The 18424-nt window shown below is 34.5% G+C and overlaps 2 protein-coding genes across 4 annotated transcripts in view; both read right to left on the reverse strand.

The window, feature by feature from the left end:
• LOC128165640 (fibrillin-2-like) overlaps positions 1-2833 on the reverse strand; it is a 44923-nt gene extending 42090 nt beyond the window's left edge. Inside the window, exons 1-2 of one of the 2 annotated variants that reach the window (XM_052830368.1) lie at positions 2575-2833; positions 11-618 (exon numbers count right to left, since the gene is read on the reverse strand). In XM_052830368.1, the coding sequence (XP_052686328.1) occupies positions 11-590 (580 nt within the window). In that variant the 5' untranslated portion in view covers positions 591-618; positions 2575-2833. The remainder of the gene's footprint in view (positions 1-10; positions 619-2574) is intronic. The other variant, XM_052830369.1, reaches the window with a different exon arrangement.
• A 486-nt stretch (positions 2834-3319) lies between these two features.
• Positions 3320-18388, reverse strand: LOC128167647 (aminoacyl tRNA synthase complex-interacting multifunctional protein 2-like). Of its 2 annotated transcripts, none has more exons than XM_052833482.1 (4): positions 18242-18388; positions 5088-5273; positions 3898-4111; positions 3320-3800 (listed from the first exon to the last, which is right to left on the reverse strand). In XM_052833482.1, exons 2-4 carry the CDS (start codon positions 5265-5267, stop codon positions 3403-3405), a joined length of 792 nt encoding a protein of 263 aa, XP_052689442.1. In that variant the 5' UTR covers positions 5268-5273; positions 18242-18388; the 3' UTR covers positions 3320-3402. The 2 variants fall into 2 exon arrangements, with proteins under 2 accessions (XP_052689442.1, XP_052689441.1); XM_052833481.1 differs by lacking the exon at positions 18242-18388 and adding an exon at positions 7308-7507.
• Positions 18389-18424: the final 36 nt, after the last annotated feature.

Consider the following 18424-nt stretch of genomic DNA (forward strand, 5'->3'; position numbering starts at 1 on the left):
ATCAACTTACCAAAGAATCCGGAGAAACACAGGCACTGTTGGTTATCCTGGGAGCAGGCACCATTAAAGTTGCAGAGTTCACAGGGGTCACCGACGTCAGTCCCAGGAGTCGTGGAGCTGAGGATAAACGTCGGGGAGGAAGTGGGTGAGTACGCAGTGTCGTTTATAGATGAAAATCCCGGCGTGGCTGTCACTTCCGTGGTGGTCTTAACCGTCGGCGCCACGCTTCTTTGTCCGACGAATGACGGTACCGTCGAACCTAACGTCAAAGACCCCGTGTTATTAAACGTATCCATCGTGCCTGAAATGACGTCATTATTAGAAGGAGAAAACGTGTCGGTGCCGTCTCTCTCTGCTGAACCCGTTGTGGGCGTGGTTGTGGTCGATTTTTTGGGATCTGTGACGTCGTCAGTTTCCGGTACCGCTGCTATTTCAACGACTCCGGTAAGATCAATGTTTTGTTCTGTGCCATTGTTATCGTTTGGCGTAATAACTATGGCCTCATCCTTAGGAGTGAGCTGTGTCCAAACCAAAGAGGAGCAAACGGCCATCAAAGAAAACGCTGTCAAAGTTGAACGTCCGAGGACCATGGTTGTTACATGTTGTCGTTCACTTCACCTGCGGAAAAGTGCAACATTCGTAATCAAACGTAGATTGATACCACTCGATTCATCTAGGCATAGATCAGAAAGACGGTCATCCATTTCAATCAAACATGTTCAATTTGAGACTTCTGGTTCTATTTACATGCACATTTTGATTATACGTAAACACACTGCCGATGGCTAGTGAAAGAAAACCCAATTAAGGGCATAAATCGAATGTAATCTAATTCTTACAAATTTCATATCACACTTGTAATTAATAGACATGTGACAGTTACAAAGATAATCAAACTAGTTTACTTTTATGTCTATATTGGAGCACTTTCTGTAGCACCATGCATGAAGATAGTGTAAGGCGTCTCACTGAATGGACAATTTGATACACATTAAAATAGGTGCAATGTCACACTCCTTGTCATCAAGGACAAGCGGAATATTTCCTGATCATTGTCAAAATCAACTGATCGCTTTACAGTGGCCAGTGGTGGCGACCCATCGAACCGATCGGGAGAAGGGCGGGAAGTTGACAGATTTATGGCCAGGGCATGAGCCACCGATACCTATGTGGTAATATGGACTGTGTACTTAATGCAATGGCAATGTCTTCGCCTTGGTCGGTAACTAAAACTGTACTGCAAATGTATAGGCAATGCTTAACTAAAACTGTACTCGAAATGTATAGTCAATGCTCAAGTAAAACTGTATTCCAAATGTATAGTCAATGCTCAAGTAAAACTGTACTGCAAATGTATAGGCAATGCTTAACTAAAACTGTACTCGAAATGTATAGTCAATGCTCAAGTAAAACTGTATTCCAAATGTATAGTCAGTGCTCAAGTAAAACTGTATCCCAAATGTATAGTCAATGCTCAAGTAAAACTGTATTCCAAATGTATCGTCAATGCTCAAGTAAAACTGTATTCCAAATGTATAGTCAATGCTCAAGTAAAACTGTAATCGAAATGTATCGTCAATTCCTAACTAAAGCTGTACTCGATGCTTAACAAAAACTGTACTGGAAATGCATCGTCAATGTCAAGCATCGGCGTTGTCTCTGACATTCACTCTATTCAGGGAAGAAGATATATGTAGTTTCTTGATAAAACTTTTTTTTGCTAAACTTTGAGAAGAGCATACTGAATGTATATGAGATTCCTCGGTCGTATAAAACCCTGTTTGTCTTGTAAAACGGTGAATGTTCAATAAAAATGATGCTTTGCCTATGTACAGTTTATATTCGAATAATTCTAAATTCCAAGAACATGGGATTTCGTTCTAGAAAAACCGGCGTTACAGTTATCAATGTATGGGTAAACGAAAACTAAAAATGCTCACACAGATAATTAGTTAAAGCTAAGAAGTTCTATTTGAATCTTTAACTGCAGTAGTTCTTGACAGTGAGATTTATATTACTTTTGTTAAGTATGTAGTGGTCCATCTAATTTAAGAATGTAGCTTTTAGCGTAATAGTGTGAAAATTGTTCTCTGGTTTTGACTTAACGGTAATAAGTATTCTTTTGGGTTTTTCCTTTCTAAATATCAGTCAATTTATCTAGATTTACTTAAACATAAAAGCAATTGCATTGAACGTTTTGCTTCCGTCGAGTGTCCTACAATCTAACCCAGCCTTTTCTTTCAAACTGGTGTCTCTACCAGACCACGAAAATTATATCAAACTGGGTGACATTTCATTTAATGCGTTTTAAACATTTCATTTGACCAGTATCGTCACATATCCCTGGGGGCGTTGTTTTTGTGAGTAAATCTTTTATTTTCTTAACCTTTCAACAGAATTACTGCTATAAAGTTTACCGGATAGAGTGAACCACTGAAAGAAAACGAACCCCAATTGTGAAGATGCTAATTTTCGAATGATCTACTTTTTTATTCCTAAATTTGACACGAAAAAAAATCAGCGCTTTTTCACATTAATAATACAGGTATATATTTGGTCCACTGGTGTACTCACCTGAGTTAGAATTAGTGTATTTCCTGCGTCCACTGACTGTCCGATCACACAGTCAGGTGTCGACTGAAGTGAGAAGTGAACCGATCAAAACAAATTCCGATCATCCTACCTCTGACGACATGTGCTCACGGCAGGACCCGGCCTTACGGAATCAATTGTTCGCCATAATTACCACCGTGCTAAACCCTCACGGCCGTTTGCACTTCACTGTGCTCCTTTTTATTTCATTCTTTATGCACATTTCTTATTAAAACCATTGTTTTACGGGGAATGTAAACATTACACATAAAGATTAAAAGAAACAGAAACTCATACGGATAACAATGAAATTGGGAACTTTACATATCGGTGCACCAAGACTTGCTGACCCCCCCCCCTCCCTTTTAAGATAAAAAAAATCAACAAATTGAAATGAATGTGCATGTCTGACTACAAATCATAATCATTCATACCCTCCGCCATTATACATGTAGTTACATAGGTTTATGAGAACTCACAACAATAAACGTGATATATGGTTGATCTGTTCAAAAAAAAAAACCTCCCTTTTAAATTGCATTGACTATTATTTAGAAAACTTAACTTTTTTCACCGTTCATATTAATTCATTTCAATTTTTTAAAACAATCTCCAATGCATTTAATGCAGAAGTTCAATCATTCCATTGATTAAAAAAAAATTCCATGCCAACAATTCCTTTAGTAATATACTTGCAAGGTATATGAAAAAAAATTCAAGAGTAAAAAACATGATCAAAAGCATTTATTCAATTCAAACATAATTAAGCACATGCACTTTGAGGGACAGTTCAGACAAAACTAGTCAATACTAGAGTAGCACCCTCCTGGCAGCTTGGAACATGATGTTGTTATCACAGGCTTTGAACCACTTCTTTACATTGCCAGGCAGGTCTGCTGAAAGTTTACACTGGTTAATGCCAGACCAAGCGGCGATATCAGCCGAGGACACAGAGTCGCCGACCAGCCAGGAGGTCCTCCCAAGCCTAGAATTCAGAGTCCGCAAGGCGGAATCCCGTTCTTTGTTATTTCCATCAATTATTCGCAGTTGTACCAAATCTAACACCTCATCACAAGTTGCCATGGTAGCTGGATCTTCTGCCTCTGCTGTAGAGTCCAGGAGACGCCTAATGTAGCGGACGATGTTTACCTCCCCTTGTATGGCCGACTGCTTGGAAGGATTTACCATCAATTCTGGACCATTTGGTACTGTAATAAAAGAGAGATAACTCTTAAATGAAACCTAATATGAAATATTAGAAGGATTATTTTTGAAAGACAATTCATTCAACGGCTTGATGCATACCTTTCTTCCAGATCAGAGTCAGGATTATTTGGTAATCAGATCTACCGTCACCTGAAGGAAAAAGATTGGTAGCACACTTGGAAGTCACACTGGAGTGGACGTGAGTAGAGCCCCGGACTCGGAACTTCTCCTGGAGAAGCTGGAACATCACAAATATGGAGTACGGAACCTGATCCGGATCAGCACTGATCACTAAATCCAGGACACCATCACCCTGGAAAACATCAGGAATCATTCAAATGAAGTCACTCAAGTGTGTAAATGTCCTGAAAAACAGAATGAAGTTGTCTTATTTTTTTAGAAGTGAAACTTAAGCCACTTGACATAAATATCTTGAGAATAATGCAAGTGCAATACTTGTTAAACTCCTTTGAATTAAATTTACATGTACATTGTAATACTGAATTGGTCAGTAGCATACCAAACCATTTAAGTTAGGTTAACAATGTTAAAACGTAACCGAAGTCAAAGGACTATGTGCGGTATGGTCAAATATCTGCCCCCGATTTCAACCGATTTTTAAATAGTATCGTATAAAAATGAAATCTTCACAAATCATTGTTAAGAGGATGCCTATAACTTTAATCTTGATTTTAGCCATTATTGCTCACTCGCTGTTTATCTATGACGTCACCTTAATGACCTAATTCCCGCAAATTTGCATATAAATGAAAATATTCTCATTTTTGCTCTATATTTTGCATTCGGAAGTATAGAGCGCAGGTCTGCTCAAGTGCAATTTTAACATATGTTTTTCTTCAGATAGGTATACATATCATACTAAAAAATGGTACTTGAGCAAGCCTGCGCTCGATGTTTCCCAGTCGAAAAATCATCGGAAAACACCCATATTGTGCCACAAAACATCAATTTATCAAAATAATGGTATATTCATGACGTCATTTCTACATTATGACGTCTCTGTGGTGATAATCTTTTACAACTTTATTTCCAATGTGATTTTAACTATCTGTCACCTTATTTTAAAGCTCTTTCTAGAACTTTGATTTTGGGGGGCAAAAATTGCATAAAAGCGCACTTAGTCCTTTGATCTGTTCTTTTAAGTGGCTACCAAACAATTTTTAAACCAATTCTCAAGAGCATTAATAATAGGTTTGGAAACCTAATAAAGGGGAAGGGGACTAGTAAGTATTGAAAATCCATGTAAAATGGTTAAAAATATTTCTTACTAGATCCACTGGTTTTCCAGTTGATCTTTTCACACTTTTAGAGCCGGAGCTATTAGGTGGCATTGCAGAGGTTTTATATGTATCTTTCAGACCCTGTAGAACAGTCTCCAATCCCCTCAGCCTCTGAAGTATGACTTCTTGTCGCCTTTCCAAAGCTGCCACTGGATCCAAATCACCCATGTCATCCTATATATGAAATAAAGTTGTACAATAAATTCTGATTCTCTGAGATTTAAATGCAAAACAGTAAGTGATACATATGTATCCAACATTTATTTCAAATCCATAGGTGTACTGTATGTAGATTCTGCTAATCGTACTATCAAATGAAATTGACTCTTACAGAAGAAGTCCTCTGTTAATACTTTTTACCTACTTGTATGCTTTTCAAAAATGTCTTTCAAAATAAAAGCGGCTAAAACTACACTTATTCTAAGAGCCCTTTGGGATTTTGTATATAATATCATACAAAATGTGAAATATTTAATTCTTTGCAGCTGAACTGTAGCCCTGTGGGAAAATTTGGGTTGATAGCCTGTCAACTCACATTTTTCCAAAGAGCTACTTTACAAGACATCATCAATCTAAATTTGGAGAAAACATGTCCAGTAGTTGCTTAATCATGGCCATTTCAGGGCACCAGCTCCAAAATATTCAAACTGCCCCAAAACAGTTAACCTTCTCAAGCATCTAAAGTTTATGGCTTAATTAGATTCAGCATCCAAGTCTGTAAGTTCTTCAATATCCCAAAGTGCATCATCCAAGCAAGTTTGGTAAAGTTAGGACCAATAATAACTTAGATATGGGACCTGCTAAAAGCTTGTAATGGATGCTGACATTGTCACTGACACCAACACCAGGAGTATTAGAAATTGAGAAAATCAGAGTAAAACATTAAAATTGGTGTATCGGTGGCTTGAACCCATAAATAATCCTAAAACATGAGTTTCTGAATTGTTCCCTTTGCTTAAGATTTGATCTATTTTGATCCATATGTTAAGTTTGCCTTAGTACTGGCTAGAATTTTTAATTTTCTCTCAAAAACATTGGAGGGGGAAGCAATTCCTTCAAAATTCTTTTTTTATTACATTATCTTTATTAAAAAGTTGGTTTCCATAAAAAGGGGGACATGCTCCCCTGATGTTACTTTCCTGAAATTATTGGCTTTTTTATGTTTATAGCACAGTAAATCTATGAATTGTCCCCCAAATTTTCCTACAGAGCTACAGTTCTGTGGGTACATTACAGTGTGCAGTGAATGGACACTTAAAACTTGTGCAACGTGTATAACTTTTAAATTCAGTTAAAAGTACAAAGATCTCTTTCACATTTGTGAAATACATTCACATAATTTATTCATACAGTCTTATAATCTTATTATTCTCTGTCCTCAGTTTCTGCTTCCACCACTTTTTGCATAATATCTCTATACTGGTAATCATATAAAATATATATGAGCCAAAACTACAACCATTTCCTACAGTCATTTCTTACAACCATTTCCTAAAATGAAAAAAATCCCGATGATCTGATCTGAAACGCCCTCTATACCACTTCAGAATTCAATACACAACCCAAAATAGAGAGTCTGGAGATTCTGAATTGCAAACAACATAAGGTACCCAGGATGACAATGTTAAAAAATTTGGACGGTTTTAATAAAGATATACATACCTGTGAAAGAAGTGCAATTGAAATCAATGAAAGGGAGTATTTCCAAAATAACTTCATTCACACATTCAGACTTTATCATTTTACTCTGGAACTAAAAAAGATTTCCAACGGAGATTTATAATCCGAAATTCCATTCGGAAGTCACTTGAAATTCCTTGAACAATTTTTCAACATTATCACAAGGGTATACCTTAATCTATTTAGCAATGGAAAATCCTTCTAGACTTTTTATTTTCAGCCATAAATTGAAACCTGACAAGCTAGAGGGGGCATTTCAAAGTGGAAATCTTTGGATTTGTTCACACTATTGAATGAACATTGTCTACACCGAGAGGTATTTTAATAAACAAATAATGTGGAAAAAATCTTTCTGTCTCTCCCAAGAGAGAGAGAGAGAGAGAATGAGAGAGAGAATGAGAGAGAGATAGAATCAGAGAGAGAGAGAGAGAGAGAGAGAGAGAGATGTTGTACATTAAGTTCAATACTATTTCTTTTTCCAAATCGGTGCACAGCATGCACTACATGTAACGTTTTCTGATTCCTTACCATTATGGATACACCTTTTTCTGCTTGGTGTAAATTTTGGATTTTATACATATTAGTGGGAGTTGAAATTGCAACATCGGCGTCATAGAACGGTTTAACTTTATACATTTCTGTTCTCTCAACCACAGTCAAATATAGTGTAAGAAATCCAAATTTTTCTCTGATTCTCGTTTCTGTTTCACATGGCACTTCCGGGAAATCGATACATATTAATTCAACCTTGGAACGTCTCGGACAGCAGAAATTTTTCGTGTAATAGCTCAGAAAAGTCTTTTGACTAAGTAGCCTAATGGACCTTTTTGTAGGCATATTGTCGTAACACCGTCTGTGATTGGAGTCAATGAATCGTTGTCGCCGACATTTTTTGGGAAAAAAAAACAAGTTAGATAAACTTACCATTAGCTGTACCGTTATACCAGAGACTACATGTATAACATATATATTTATGTCTCTGGTTATACAACATTATTTTTGAGACCAACTAACTTTCAGATAACTAACAGATAGATGTGAGAAATAAAGCTAAAGTTTAATATTCATTATTTCGATGATAAAAAAAAATCGAAAGTGACATACAAAATGTTATTACATTGTAATTTAATTAACATACGGTACCAATATTTAAGGTGGTATGGGACATCAATTTAAGGTGGTATGGGTCGTTTGTCGATATTAATGTGGATTAAAGTACATTATAATTGAAATACTTTCACCGGTTCAGAGTTTTCAAATTTATCAATATTTAACCAAAAATTAGTTTTTAAAAATATTTGGAGAGGTAAAAAATTGCAAAACCCCCCGCGGAATTCAAACTCATGACTTTCAGATTCGTAATAAACCCTCCACTGCGCTACGCTCTTAGGTGACAATATCGGGAAAGAAACTATTTATAAAATTACTTTTCAACTTATTATTTATTTGGAAGTGTATCATACCACCTTAAGCTCAAAATTTGATGTCACCGGGGCTCACTGAATAGAAATGTTACTGCACTGTACATAAAATTACAGACAACTTGGCTATTCTAGATACCCACCATTGACTTCTCATTGTGCTTGTGAGCGGCCGTACATTAGACACATTCATTTTCAATCTAAACAATTATTAATATAACTCTCTCTCTCTCTCTCTCTCTCTCTCTCGTAAATACACCAGTTGTAATATCACATTTTTTCAAGGCAGGGTTGCTCAAGTATATAGATATGAAAGCGTATTGTGCTATGTTGTGTAAGCGCGACGGCGTGATCTAGCGTGCTGTATGTTAGCGTGTTGTGTGTTAAATAACTAGCGATTATGCGTTTTTCTGAACGCGTTTTTGATCTTTTGCAAATGGCCCTAACTGGACACCATAGTTTCAATATATAGATAGAGATGAAATACGTGTGTTTCTAGATAGAAACGAGTCAATTCTAGAGTAAGAACATATGATCCCGCTATAACAAGAAAGTTGTACATGGATATCTGATGGAACAAGGCCAGGTCGACCCCACTCTTTACTAAGTGTAGGAGGAATAGGACCTTCCATTTTTCTATTACTTATCTATTACCTTTCAAAATAGCCTACGTCTGACTGAAGAATATTAATGTATTATTTTTAAAAAGTTGTTATACACCTTAAATAATCAGTTATAATGTCCTTTCTATATATTTCATTTTATCAAATAAAATATACAACATGACTACTAAAGTATTCATGTTGTATATTTTATTTGATAAAATGAAATATATGAAATATATCAGAAAGGACAGTATACTAGTATGTTTATTTTTTTGTAATTATGTCTTTCTTCGGAAATTGGATTTCTGAAATTAAGGAACGGAGTGGGTCAGATGAATTTGATCGTTTATGAACTGGTACAGTTTTTAAATTAATCAAAAATATTTCCAAATAAACTGTATTGACGATTATTATACAAAACTAAGTAGCTGCTTTATGGTAAACAGTACATGTTGACAAGTGACTGTAAAGCTGCATTATATATAATAGCTCTCCGGAATTTTTTTTATCAACCAACTTCACTAAGTGAGTCTGTATTGAACCGGCATTCAGGACGTCATACTCATATCCCATAATACCGGTAATTGCTTGAAATAAAAAAAAAAAATATGCCAATTTTCACCTGCATGATAGGCTTTTTCCCCCTATTTATTGCCAACAATGCCAAATGAAACATTTTTAGAAATAAATTATATACATTTTAAGTTCACGACAGTTAACCATATCTTTGTTTTTTTTAGGTGAGGGGAGGGGGGTCTCTTCTTAGGTCTCATATTAATCAAAATCTCAAAACAAATGTCTTAAAATATTGTTTGTTTTTCATATTGTTAACTTTGCCACTCAGATATTTAATTGACCAACTGGCCGACCCCGTGTAAATTTTCGCCTTGGGGGGGGGGGGGGGGGGGGGGGTGTCTTGTCCCAACTTTTTGGTAGCGATAAGGATGCTTTTGAAATAATTTCTTTATTCAGCCGAGCTCTGTACTTTAACAATTTGTTGCATGTACTCTAATGAATTCAAACAAAATCATTATGTATTTTTTCCAGTTCTAAAAAGATATCTGAAGCCGATCGAATTCTTCACTCGCATCTTTTATACATTCTCTTGATATACACCAAACTCATAATTTATATTTCCGAAAAATCATACTTCCTTAGAAAGGTTGTTATCCAGAGATAATATGATTATTGGTCTATCTAACATATATATATATTTTATTTTTTCCGTCCCCATTCCGGCGATTACGGCAGGCCTTTACCTGCAGCTAGCCTTTTCTATCGGTGACGTCACTGTTTCCATATATGGTCATGTCAAAATTCTTCAAACTTGTAGACTTTACATTTGTCGATTTGTAACATGTCAGCCATACTATTTCAGAAAACAGAGATACAAATGCAGAGACTACAGATAGAAAGTGTGTATTACTATGGAACGCCATGGCTGCCTTATAGCATTAGACTATAGGTACATTATGTCAAATTACCATTACATTATGTCAAAGTCCATTACGTGGTGTGAATATATTTTTACATTTGGTCAAATCGTTATTACGTGATGTCAAAAGCACGTTAGGTGAAGTAAACATGTCTTTACATTATGTCAACTTTTTATGGTGTGATGTAAAATCACCCTTACGTTATGCCAACATTGTACAACCAAAGGTCAATACATCATGACATTATTTCGACACTGTATTACATGGGGCGAATGTATCCTTACATTATGTCAACATTTTATTACATGCTTTCAATATATCCTTACATTATATCAACACTGCAGTACGTATCGCAATTCTATCCTTACATTATGTCAACATTTTATTACATGATATCAATGCATTTTTACATTTTATCAACACTTTATTACATGGTGTAAATATATTGTTTTATTATGTCAAACCTTTATAACTTGATGTCATAAGTTTATGACGTTATGTCTAAACTTAATAACGTGACGTAAATAAGTCTTTGCTGTAGGTCAGTTCTCTATTTCATGATGTACATGCTCCATTACTTTAAGGTGAAACATCATTTCGTTACGCGAACACGGATGCATCGGCCTTTCTATATACAAGGAAACGGTAAGCTTACCCAAATGTATCCAGGGGTTATTGAAATTTTGTGGAACAGAACGGAACCAGTAAAGGGTCATACAATGTGATAATAGAAATTTAAAAATAATGATTTATTTTGTTTTTATTCATTTCATTTCAAAATAAGATTGATCTTTAATTTTATTGTTTAAATTCGTTGTTTAAAGAAAAATATACACACTTATATTACTTACTACTCTAATATTAACATATTACAGTATTTTCACGGCAGAACTTACTAACTAGTTTAAGCTAGCAAAAAAATATTCTCTATAAGTTAGAGATTTAAAACAAACGAAACGCATTCCAAAGCATACCATCTTTAAAATTACAATGTCAGCAGTACTTGACTTATTTGTAAGATTCTGGTTCCGTTACGTTCCGCAATATATTATTACCCCTGTGGATATTAGTATTCAGCGGAACAGAACGGAATGAGCGTAAATTTCCTTCTCAGCCTATTTTCACGCCTATTCTATACTTACAAAGAAAATATATGTAACATGATCATACATTTAACTGTTTACAAAAACCAACACTCATGCTGTCGAATTATTTCATTTAATTAAAAATTAGTAAGTTACATGTATGGGGCAAACCCTGAAAACAGTACCGATTCTACCAAAAGTGTTTGCCTTTCTTTATAATAATTCTGAAATCAGCGAATACAGTTCCCCTCTCTTATTTGTGTGCGTTTTTATTATGACATATTTCTGATTTATACCCTCTGTCTGAACAATTACCTAAAACAAACATTTCATAAAAACATCTATATCAAGATGGAGAAGGTCTTTAAAGGAGATAAAGATCTCTTGTAATTTATTTGTAGATTTTATTTCATATAAGTTATCAAGTGCCCTCTTGGATGAAAAGGAGAAAATTTATCCAGAGGAACGTAGCGTACCCACTCCACAAACACCATTTCCACCCCCTCTGCAGGAATAAGAAAAAAATCATTTTCATAGCATAATAATTTTGTAGCAGAACGGCCATACCTACATGATTGTGTAGTTAGGGTCAGTATCCTTAATTTAAGATAGCAATAGCAACGTTTACTTTTAACTACTAAATACTTTATTTTAACTACTAAATACTTTGAGACTAAAGATTTTAGAAAATTAAATATGCACTGGGTGTCTGCGCCACGACATACAGGCTTTGGAACGATAAAGAACCCTGACTGCTAAATGACTGAGTGTGTAGTAACGAATGTAATTTGAATATTCTTGAAGTAAAAAAAGTATAAATCAAAAATAAAATTTTAAATCCCCCCCCCCAAAAAAAAACCCAAAACAATAAAGGGGTTAATTTTAGATTTTATATCCATTTCATTTTAAATATTCAAGGGCCGATGAGCACGAGAAAACTTGGATTTTAAGTCTTATTCTTATAACTTAGGTCTATCTAAACTATAAATTCAATGTTTAAATACGTAGATGTTCATTCACTCTCGAGAAATTAAATTGTCAGCAACTAAGTCTTTTACAGCTTTCAGAAGACCTATATATAGGCCTATATATATTTTCATTCTTGTATGATTAAATCACTGCTTCTTACTAGTATCTACTGTTGGGGTTTTTCTGGGTCCATTCGGGTAAATCGGCGTACCGTTTCTATATAGTAAATTTTGTATTTAAAACATGACAAATATACAAAGACCAAGGATTTCGTGTTTGTATAACGGAATGATGTTTCGACTTAAAGTAATAGAGCGTATACATCACGGAATAGAGAATTTGCCTAATGTAAAGACTTATTTACATCACGTAATAAAGTTTAGACAAAAAGTCAAGACATTTTCGTATCAAGAAATGTACTTTTGACATAAAGTGATAAAGTGTTGACATAATGAAAGGATGAGTTAACAGCATGTATTAAGGTGTTGATAAAATGTAAAAATGCATTGATATCATGTAATAAAATGTTGACATAATGTAAGGATAGAATTGCGATACGTACTGCAGTGTTGATATAATGTAAGGATATATTGAAAGCATGTAATAAAATGTTGACATAATGTAAGGATACATTCGCCCCATGTAATACAGTGTCGAAATAATGTCATGATGTATTGACCTTTGGTTGTACAATGTTGGCATAACGTAAGGGTGATTTTACATCACAACATAAAAAGTTGACATAATGTAAAGACATGTTTACTTCACCTAACGTGCTTTTGACATCACGTAATAACGATTTGACCTAGCGTAAAGATATATTCACACCACGTAATGGACTTTGACATAATGTAATGATAATTTGACATAATGTACCTATAGTTTTATGCTATAGGCAGCCATGGCGTTCCATATATAACAGTGGCAGGTTACATGTAGATAACAAACAACATTTTACAGCTGCATCTGTAGGAAAAAATCAGGCACGTAGCATCAGGGGGGGCCAGGGGGGGGCCTGGCCCCCCCACTTTTTCTCGCAGCAACAAATTTTTTAAAATTTACATATAAAAAAATGAATTACAATGGAGTTGGCCCCCCCACTTTTTTGGAAGTTAGTAAAAAATTAGGAAATGAGTAGTTAAAGTGAAGGTAACTCCCCCCCCCCCCCCCCCGGATTAGGAATTTCATGTTTCGGAGGGGAAAAAATTTTGGTAGGGAAATTTTTTTTTTTGAAGTAAAGTTGAGTCCTACACCCCCCCCCCCCCCCCCCCCCCCCCCCACGGATTAGGATTTTGAAGATTTTTGGAAACATTAAATTTTTTATTTTTATTGTTTTTTTTTTTTTTTTTTGCTTGTCAAGATTTTTTGGATGGGTCTGGCCCCCCCACTTTCAAAAACGATGCTACGTGCCTGAAAATAGATAGAAGGCCTGCGGGGTAAACTCTAAAGTGTTGATGCCTGAGTTTTAAAGGTTATACGATCAAAATTACACTCATTCATACTAAGGCACACACACCAACACGACTGCATATTCGGATTTACAAGTTTACAAGTCTGGATTTTTGAACACGATTACCCTCCATATATAGAGAATTTATGTCCGAATTTTGGTACGCCTTGAAGATTGTTGAGCATTTCGGTTTCGAAATCAGTAGTACGCAACTTTTCCTCTGCAGAGTGTTGATTACAATGTGTGAGATTGGTAGTTCCAGTTGTCTAAAGAATCCTGGGTATTTTTAACTTGAAAATTTCAGTAAGAACTGTTGTTTTGCTCACGGTCCCAAGAAATACTTGTTTGGTTATGCGTTCATTTTCCATATATATATATACATGTATTAATCGATTCCAAAGACGTAACTTATTCGTTACATGGCGGCATTTATAGCTTAATCACCCACTCTCCTCTTGGGCTGCTGGCAGTGGAGTACTCTGGCTGCAGAACTGTATACACCACGTGGTCCGTCAACCCAAATTCCTCTTGGAGCTACAGTTCTGCAACTTAGTAAACTAGTGAACAGCGAAAAAATATCAGAGGGCTAGATTTTTTACCATTTCAATACAGTGATCATGAGTGATGCGTCTTGTAACCCCATACCCCACTGCTGTAATCAAGGACTGTGGCGACACAATTGTCTAATAATTGTTCGTAGGTTCGGATTTAAACTGACTAATTGTATTGATTTTTGAGATAACGGATCCCAGGGCACCTCCTCTGGACATGGTTAGGTTTTCTGCATTATCTTTAAAATCACGCTTTTCGTCGAAAATCACTTCAAGATAGTTGTGAGACGTCCACACTATTTTCTCCTAAATGAAAGTTAAAGTTGCTTCTTTTCGATCTATTTTTCCTGAAGTGAACAAGCCTGGAATTTTGCTAATTACTAGTAATTCGTAATTGCCAATTTCTGCACCAGGCGTAGACAGTATCCAGTACCTGTTGCATGTCATTTAATTATAGCAATATATCAAATTATTAAAGACAGTTTTCAATTCTCCTAAGTTTAAAACTTTAATGTAACGTGTATTCTTGTTTTCCTTATAAAGAGTTCTCTTTTTACAGACGCAGTTTTTTTTAACTAGCTTAAACGACGACTGGGTTACATCATCAATAAAATATATATTGCATATTGGAAAACTTACTCGAGAAAAAAGTGTTACAAGTCGGCTCCAGACTGTTTCTTATTTTCAAAATAACTAACATTTGGAAAGGTAAGGGGTCGATGTACTGTATTACTTACTGAAGTATATGTGGTTGTTATAATTGTTTATTTATGGGTACTATAAATCACACTTTTATATTTGATGAATGCTTCTTAATAATGCATAAAGAACGTAGTAATTTGGATTTTTATCAGTTTTAATCACCGCGAATGGCAGCTATTTCCTAAATGATACAATACTTGAAATACTCAAGGACGTAGTATCGTTTTTAAAAGTGGGGACAAGAATCATCCAAAAATTCTTGACAAGCAAAAAAACAAAAAAAAAAACAAAACAAAAAAACAAAAAAAAAAGAGAAGAAAAAAAAACCTTCTCAAAATCCTAGTCGCGGGGTGAGGGGTGGGGTGGGGAGCGTAGCGTAACTATAACTTCAACTGAAATTCACTGTTAACTTCCTTATTTCCACTTCAATAGTTTACATGATCCCCGCCCAACTCAATGATAATTAAATCTTTTATATGTAAATTTAAAAGAAAAAATTATTTTTGCTGCAAGAAAAAGGTGAGGGGGGGGGGGGGGGGGGGGCAGGCACTGCCGCAGCCCCCTCGATGTTTCGTGTCCGATACTTTGTTACATGACTCAGGACCGTTTGTTTCCTTCAACAAACAGGCATTATTAAAGCAATCGTTAACGGGACCTAGACACGATTTTAGATTTTAGATCCAAATTTTATTTTCGATTTTTTATGTACAAAATGGTTTACATGCTCATTTTAAATGTTTAATGTTCGTAGTCAAGTTATATGGGAGATACAGAGGTATGAATTCGTTGCCATGTAAACAAAGCTCGAGTCTTATATTTGTTTACAAATAATGAAAAGTATGCATGGAATTACAATTTCTTTGACAAAATGACTCATGGCCAACAAGGTAAACTGATTCAATGTGTTCATAATTAATTCTTTTAACAGAATAAAGCAACATTTGATTGAAACTTATACCATTAAAAAAAAATTTGTAACCAACGGCAAGACTTTAGTTTTGTTTACATAACAAATAATTTCAAACTCTATAACTTGCTTATAACTCAATATCTGACTTTCAAATTTTGACAAAGCATTAAAAATATCAATAATAACCATTCTAAACATTAAAATTGGAAAACCAAAATCGAAAATTTGAGCTCAAATCGTGTCCAAGTCCCTCTAATACAAAATATAAGTATAAAATGATCTTGAATCCTTGTCAACTTGAGGAAGAAACGCGTGGCCGGGAGGCGCAGGCCAAGTTGATGCATTGCAGACTGATCCGCCATCTCACTTAATTGGATCAGTAATTTTGCATAGACATTTGTGCATGTATTTATCGTCGCCACGTTAAAATAACAGAGATTTATGATGAGAAACACAAATACAAAAACATAACTACTGATATGGAGCTCCATATTCGATTTCAATAATAAAATAGTGATAGTTATATTAAAATCTTAAAGAAATTAATTTATATATTAATTTTTTTATAGAGAATTTTAAAGAAAATTAAGGATTCATAATGGTCTTAATTATATAAAATTATAAATAATAATGCCACAAAAATCAACTAGAACTGTCCTAATGGGACTAATACCCCCGCTAGGCTAATTTCAAATGGGACAAATAATTGAATTGAATAATAATTAAGGTTTGGAACACATAAAAAAAAAAATTCTAGAATTGTAAAAAAAAAAAAAATAGTTAACAAAGAAAAATCAAAATTGTCAGAATTTCACTGTAAATACATATCTATAACAGTAATACATTTACAAATGTATGTATTTGATGATATATTTTTTTAATTTAATTGATTTAAAGAAAAACCAACAAAATGACAAAAACCCCTCCCTTTGCAGTGAATAGAATTACCGGTAGCCAAGCAATGCTCTTCTGTTGATAAAACTTTCAATATCTTTCTTATAAGAGTCTTGACAGATGCAATTAGTTGTTTCAAATTTTCCTCACTTTCTCCTATGGCACAATTGAACTCCATATCAGAAAATTGATCCCATAGGACTATGATTTTCTTTGATGAGCTTGTTAAATTTAATAAACTCCCAAAACATTACCATAATTACCATACTATGTAAAAATATGTAAAAAAGAAAATTTAATATTACTAACAATTTTAAATTGCCAAAACACTACAATCATATCAGTAATTTTGAATTTCATTTAAATTAATGCCCAATAGGGTCACTTCATCAAATTACTTGACAAATAAATTTAAACAACCTCTAAAAATAGTTTAACTTCTTTATTAATAATTATATTATTTATTTCCTTATAATGATAGACCTTTTGGTTTACATGAAACAGTTTTAAAATAGCCCCAAAACCATCACCCATTTTACAGATTATCAATTTCCCCTAAACACATGCTCCATCTGAACCATGGCTCAGATAATGGCTCCCTTGGGACAAATGAATTTAGCCACACTTGTCTTTGATGTTCTCATTAGCTCCTAAGAATTTATCATTGACAAACAAAAACTTTGCATTGTCAGTTGATAGAATACTTAAAAAAAATAATTTTTTTTTTATTAATTAAGACATAAAGACAAAAAACTCCATCTGGATGTATTTATATAAATATATTTTAGAGTGTTTTCTATTAATTAATTAATAAAATCTGTAAGGATTACCTCCCTTACTTTTCAACATTAGTGTACAATATATAGAATAAGGAAAATGAAAAATGTCATAAAATCATTAAATCTTGTCTGATCTTAAAAAAAATTGCAGGTGCACATCTTCAGATGGTGTTCAACATATGTACAAATTTTCAAACTGTTCCATGCAGTAATAAAAAATTCTATAGGGGGGACAAAGTTGCGTCTACAGACAGACGGACAGACGGACAGACAGACAGACGGACAGACGGACAGGGTGAAACCAATATACCCCCCTAAACTTCGTTTGCGGGGGTATAATTAAATACAACGTATTTCTTTCGTAATTTGAATTTTTCAAACTTTGAAATGAAAAATTGTCTTTTGAAACTATCCCCAATTAAGCGGTCGGCGTTTCCTTCGTTCGAAGAGAAGTATCTTTTGATTGGTCCGCTTTTTTACGGCCAACATTGCTTTTCATCCAAAAATAACTGTGTCACAATGATTTCAAATGTATTTACAAATCATTAAATTTCAATTATCAGCAACAATACCAGTGAACATTGTAAAATAATCTGATTTAACTCAAAATTCTTACATTTTGGTATTTTTCGAAAACTGTTTCGCCCAATGTAAGCTTACCTTGCATCGTACGGTTTGGGGAAGCGAATAATTTTCAAGAACAAAGAAACCCTCCTTTAAAATCTTTAATTTTAGAAGAAACTTCTACAGATCAAACGATGTAACAATTCTTGTAAAATCCTCGAAGTTTACACGAACCGGGAAAGTTAAAAAGCATTCCCAAATGCAATTTATTTACATCGG

The sequence above is a fragment of the Crassostrea angulata genome, chromosome 10 (genome assembly GCF_025612915.1).
Source record: "Crassostrea angulata isolate pt1a10 chromosome 10, ASM2561291v2, whole genome shotgun sequence".
Lineage (NCBI taxonomy): Eukaryota > Metazoa > Mollusca > Bivalvia > Ostreida > Ostreidae > Magallana > Magallana angulata.

Excerpts from the sequence above, each read along its gene's own strand:
- LOC128167647 (XM_052833481.1), bottom strand. The coding sequence starts at position 7,415 with ATGTATAAAGTTAAACCGTTCTATGACGCCGATGTTGCAATTTCAACT. Across the intron at positions 5,274-7,307 it reads AAAAAGGTGTATCCATAATG|GATGACATGGGTGATTTGGA; the intron begins GTAAGGAATCAG and ends TTTCATATATAG. Across the intron at positions 4,112-5,087 it reads CTGGAAAACCAGTGGATCTA|GGTGATGGTGTCCTGGATTT; the intron begins GTAAGAAATATT and ends GATGTTTTCCAG.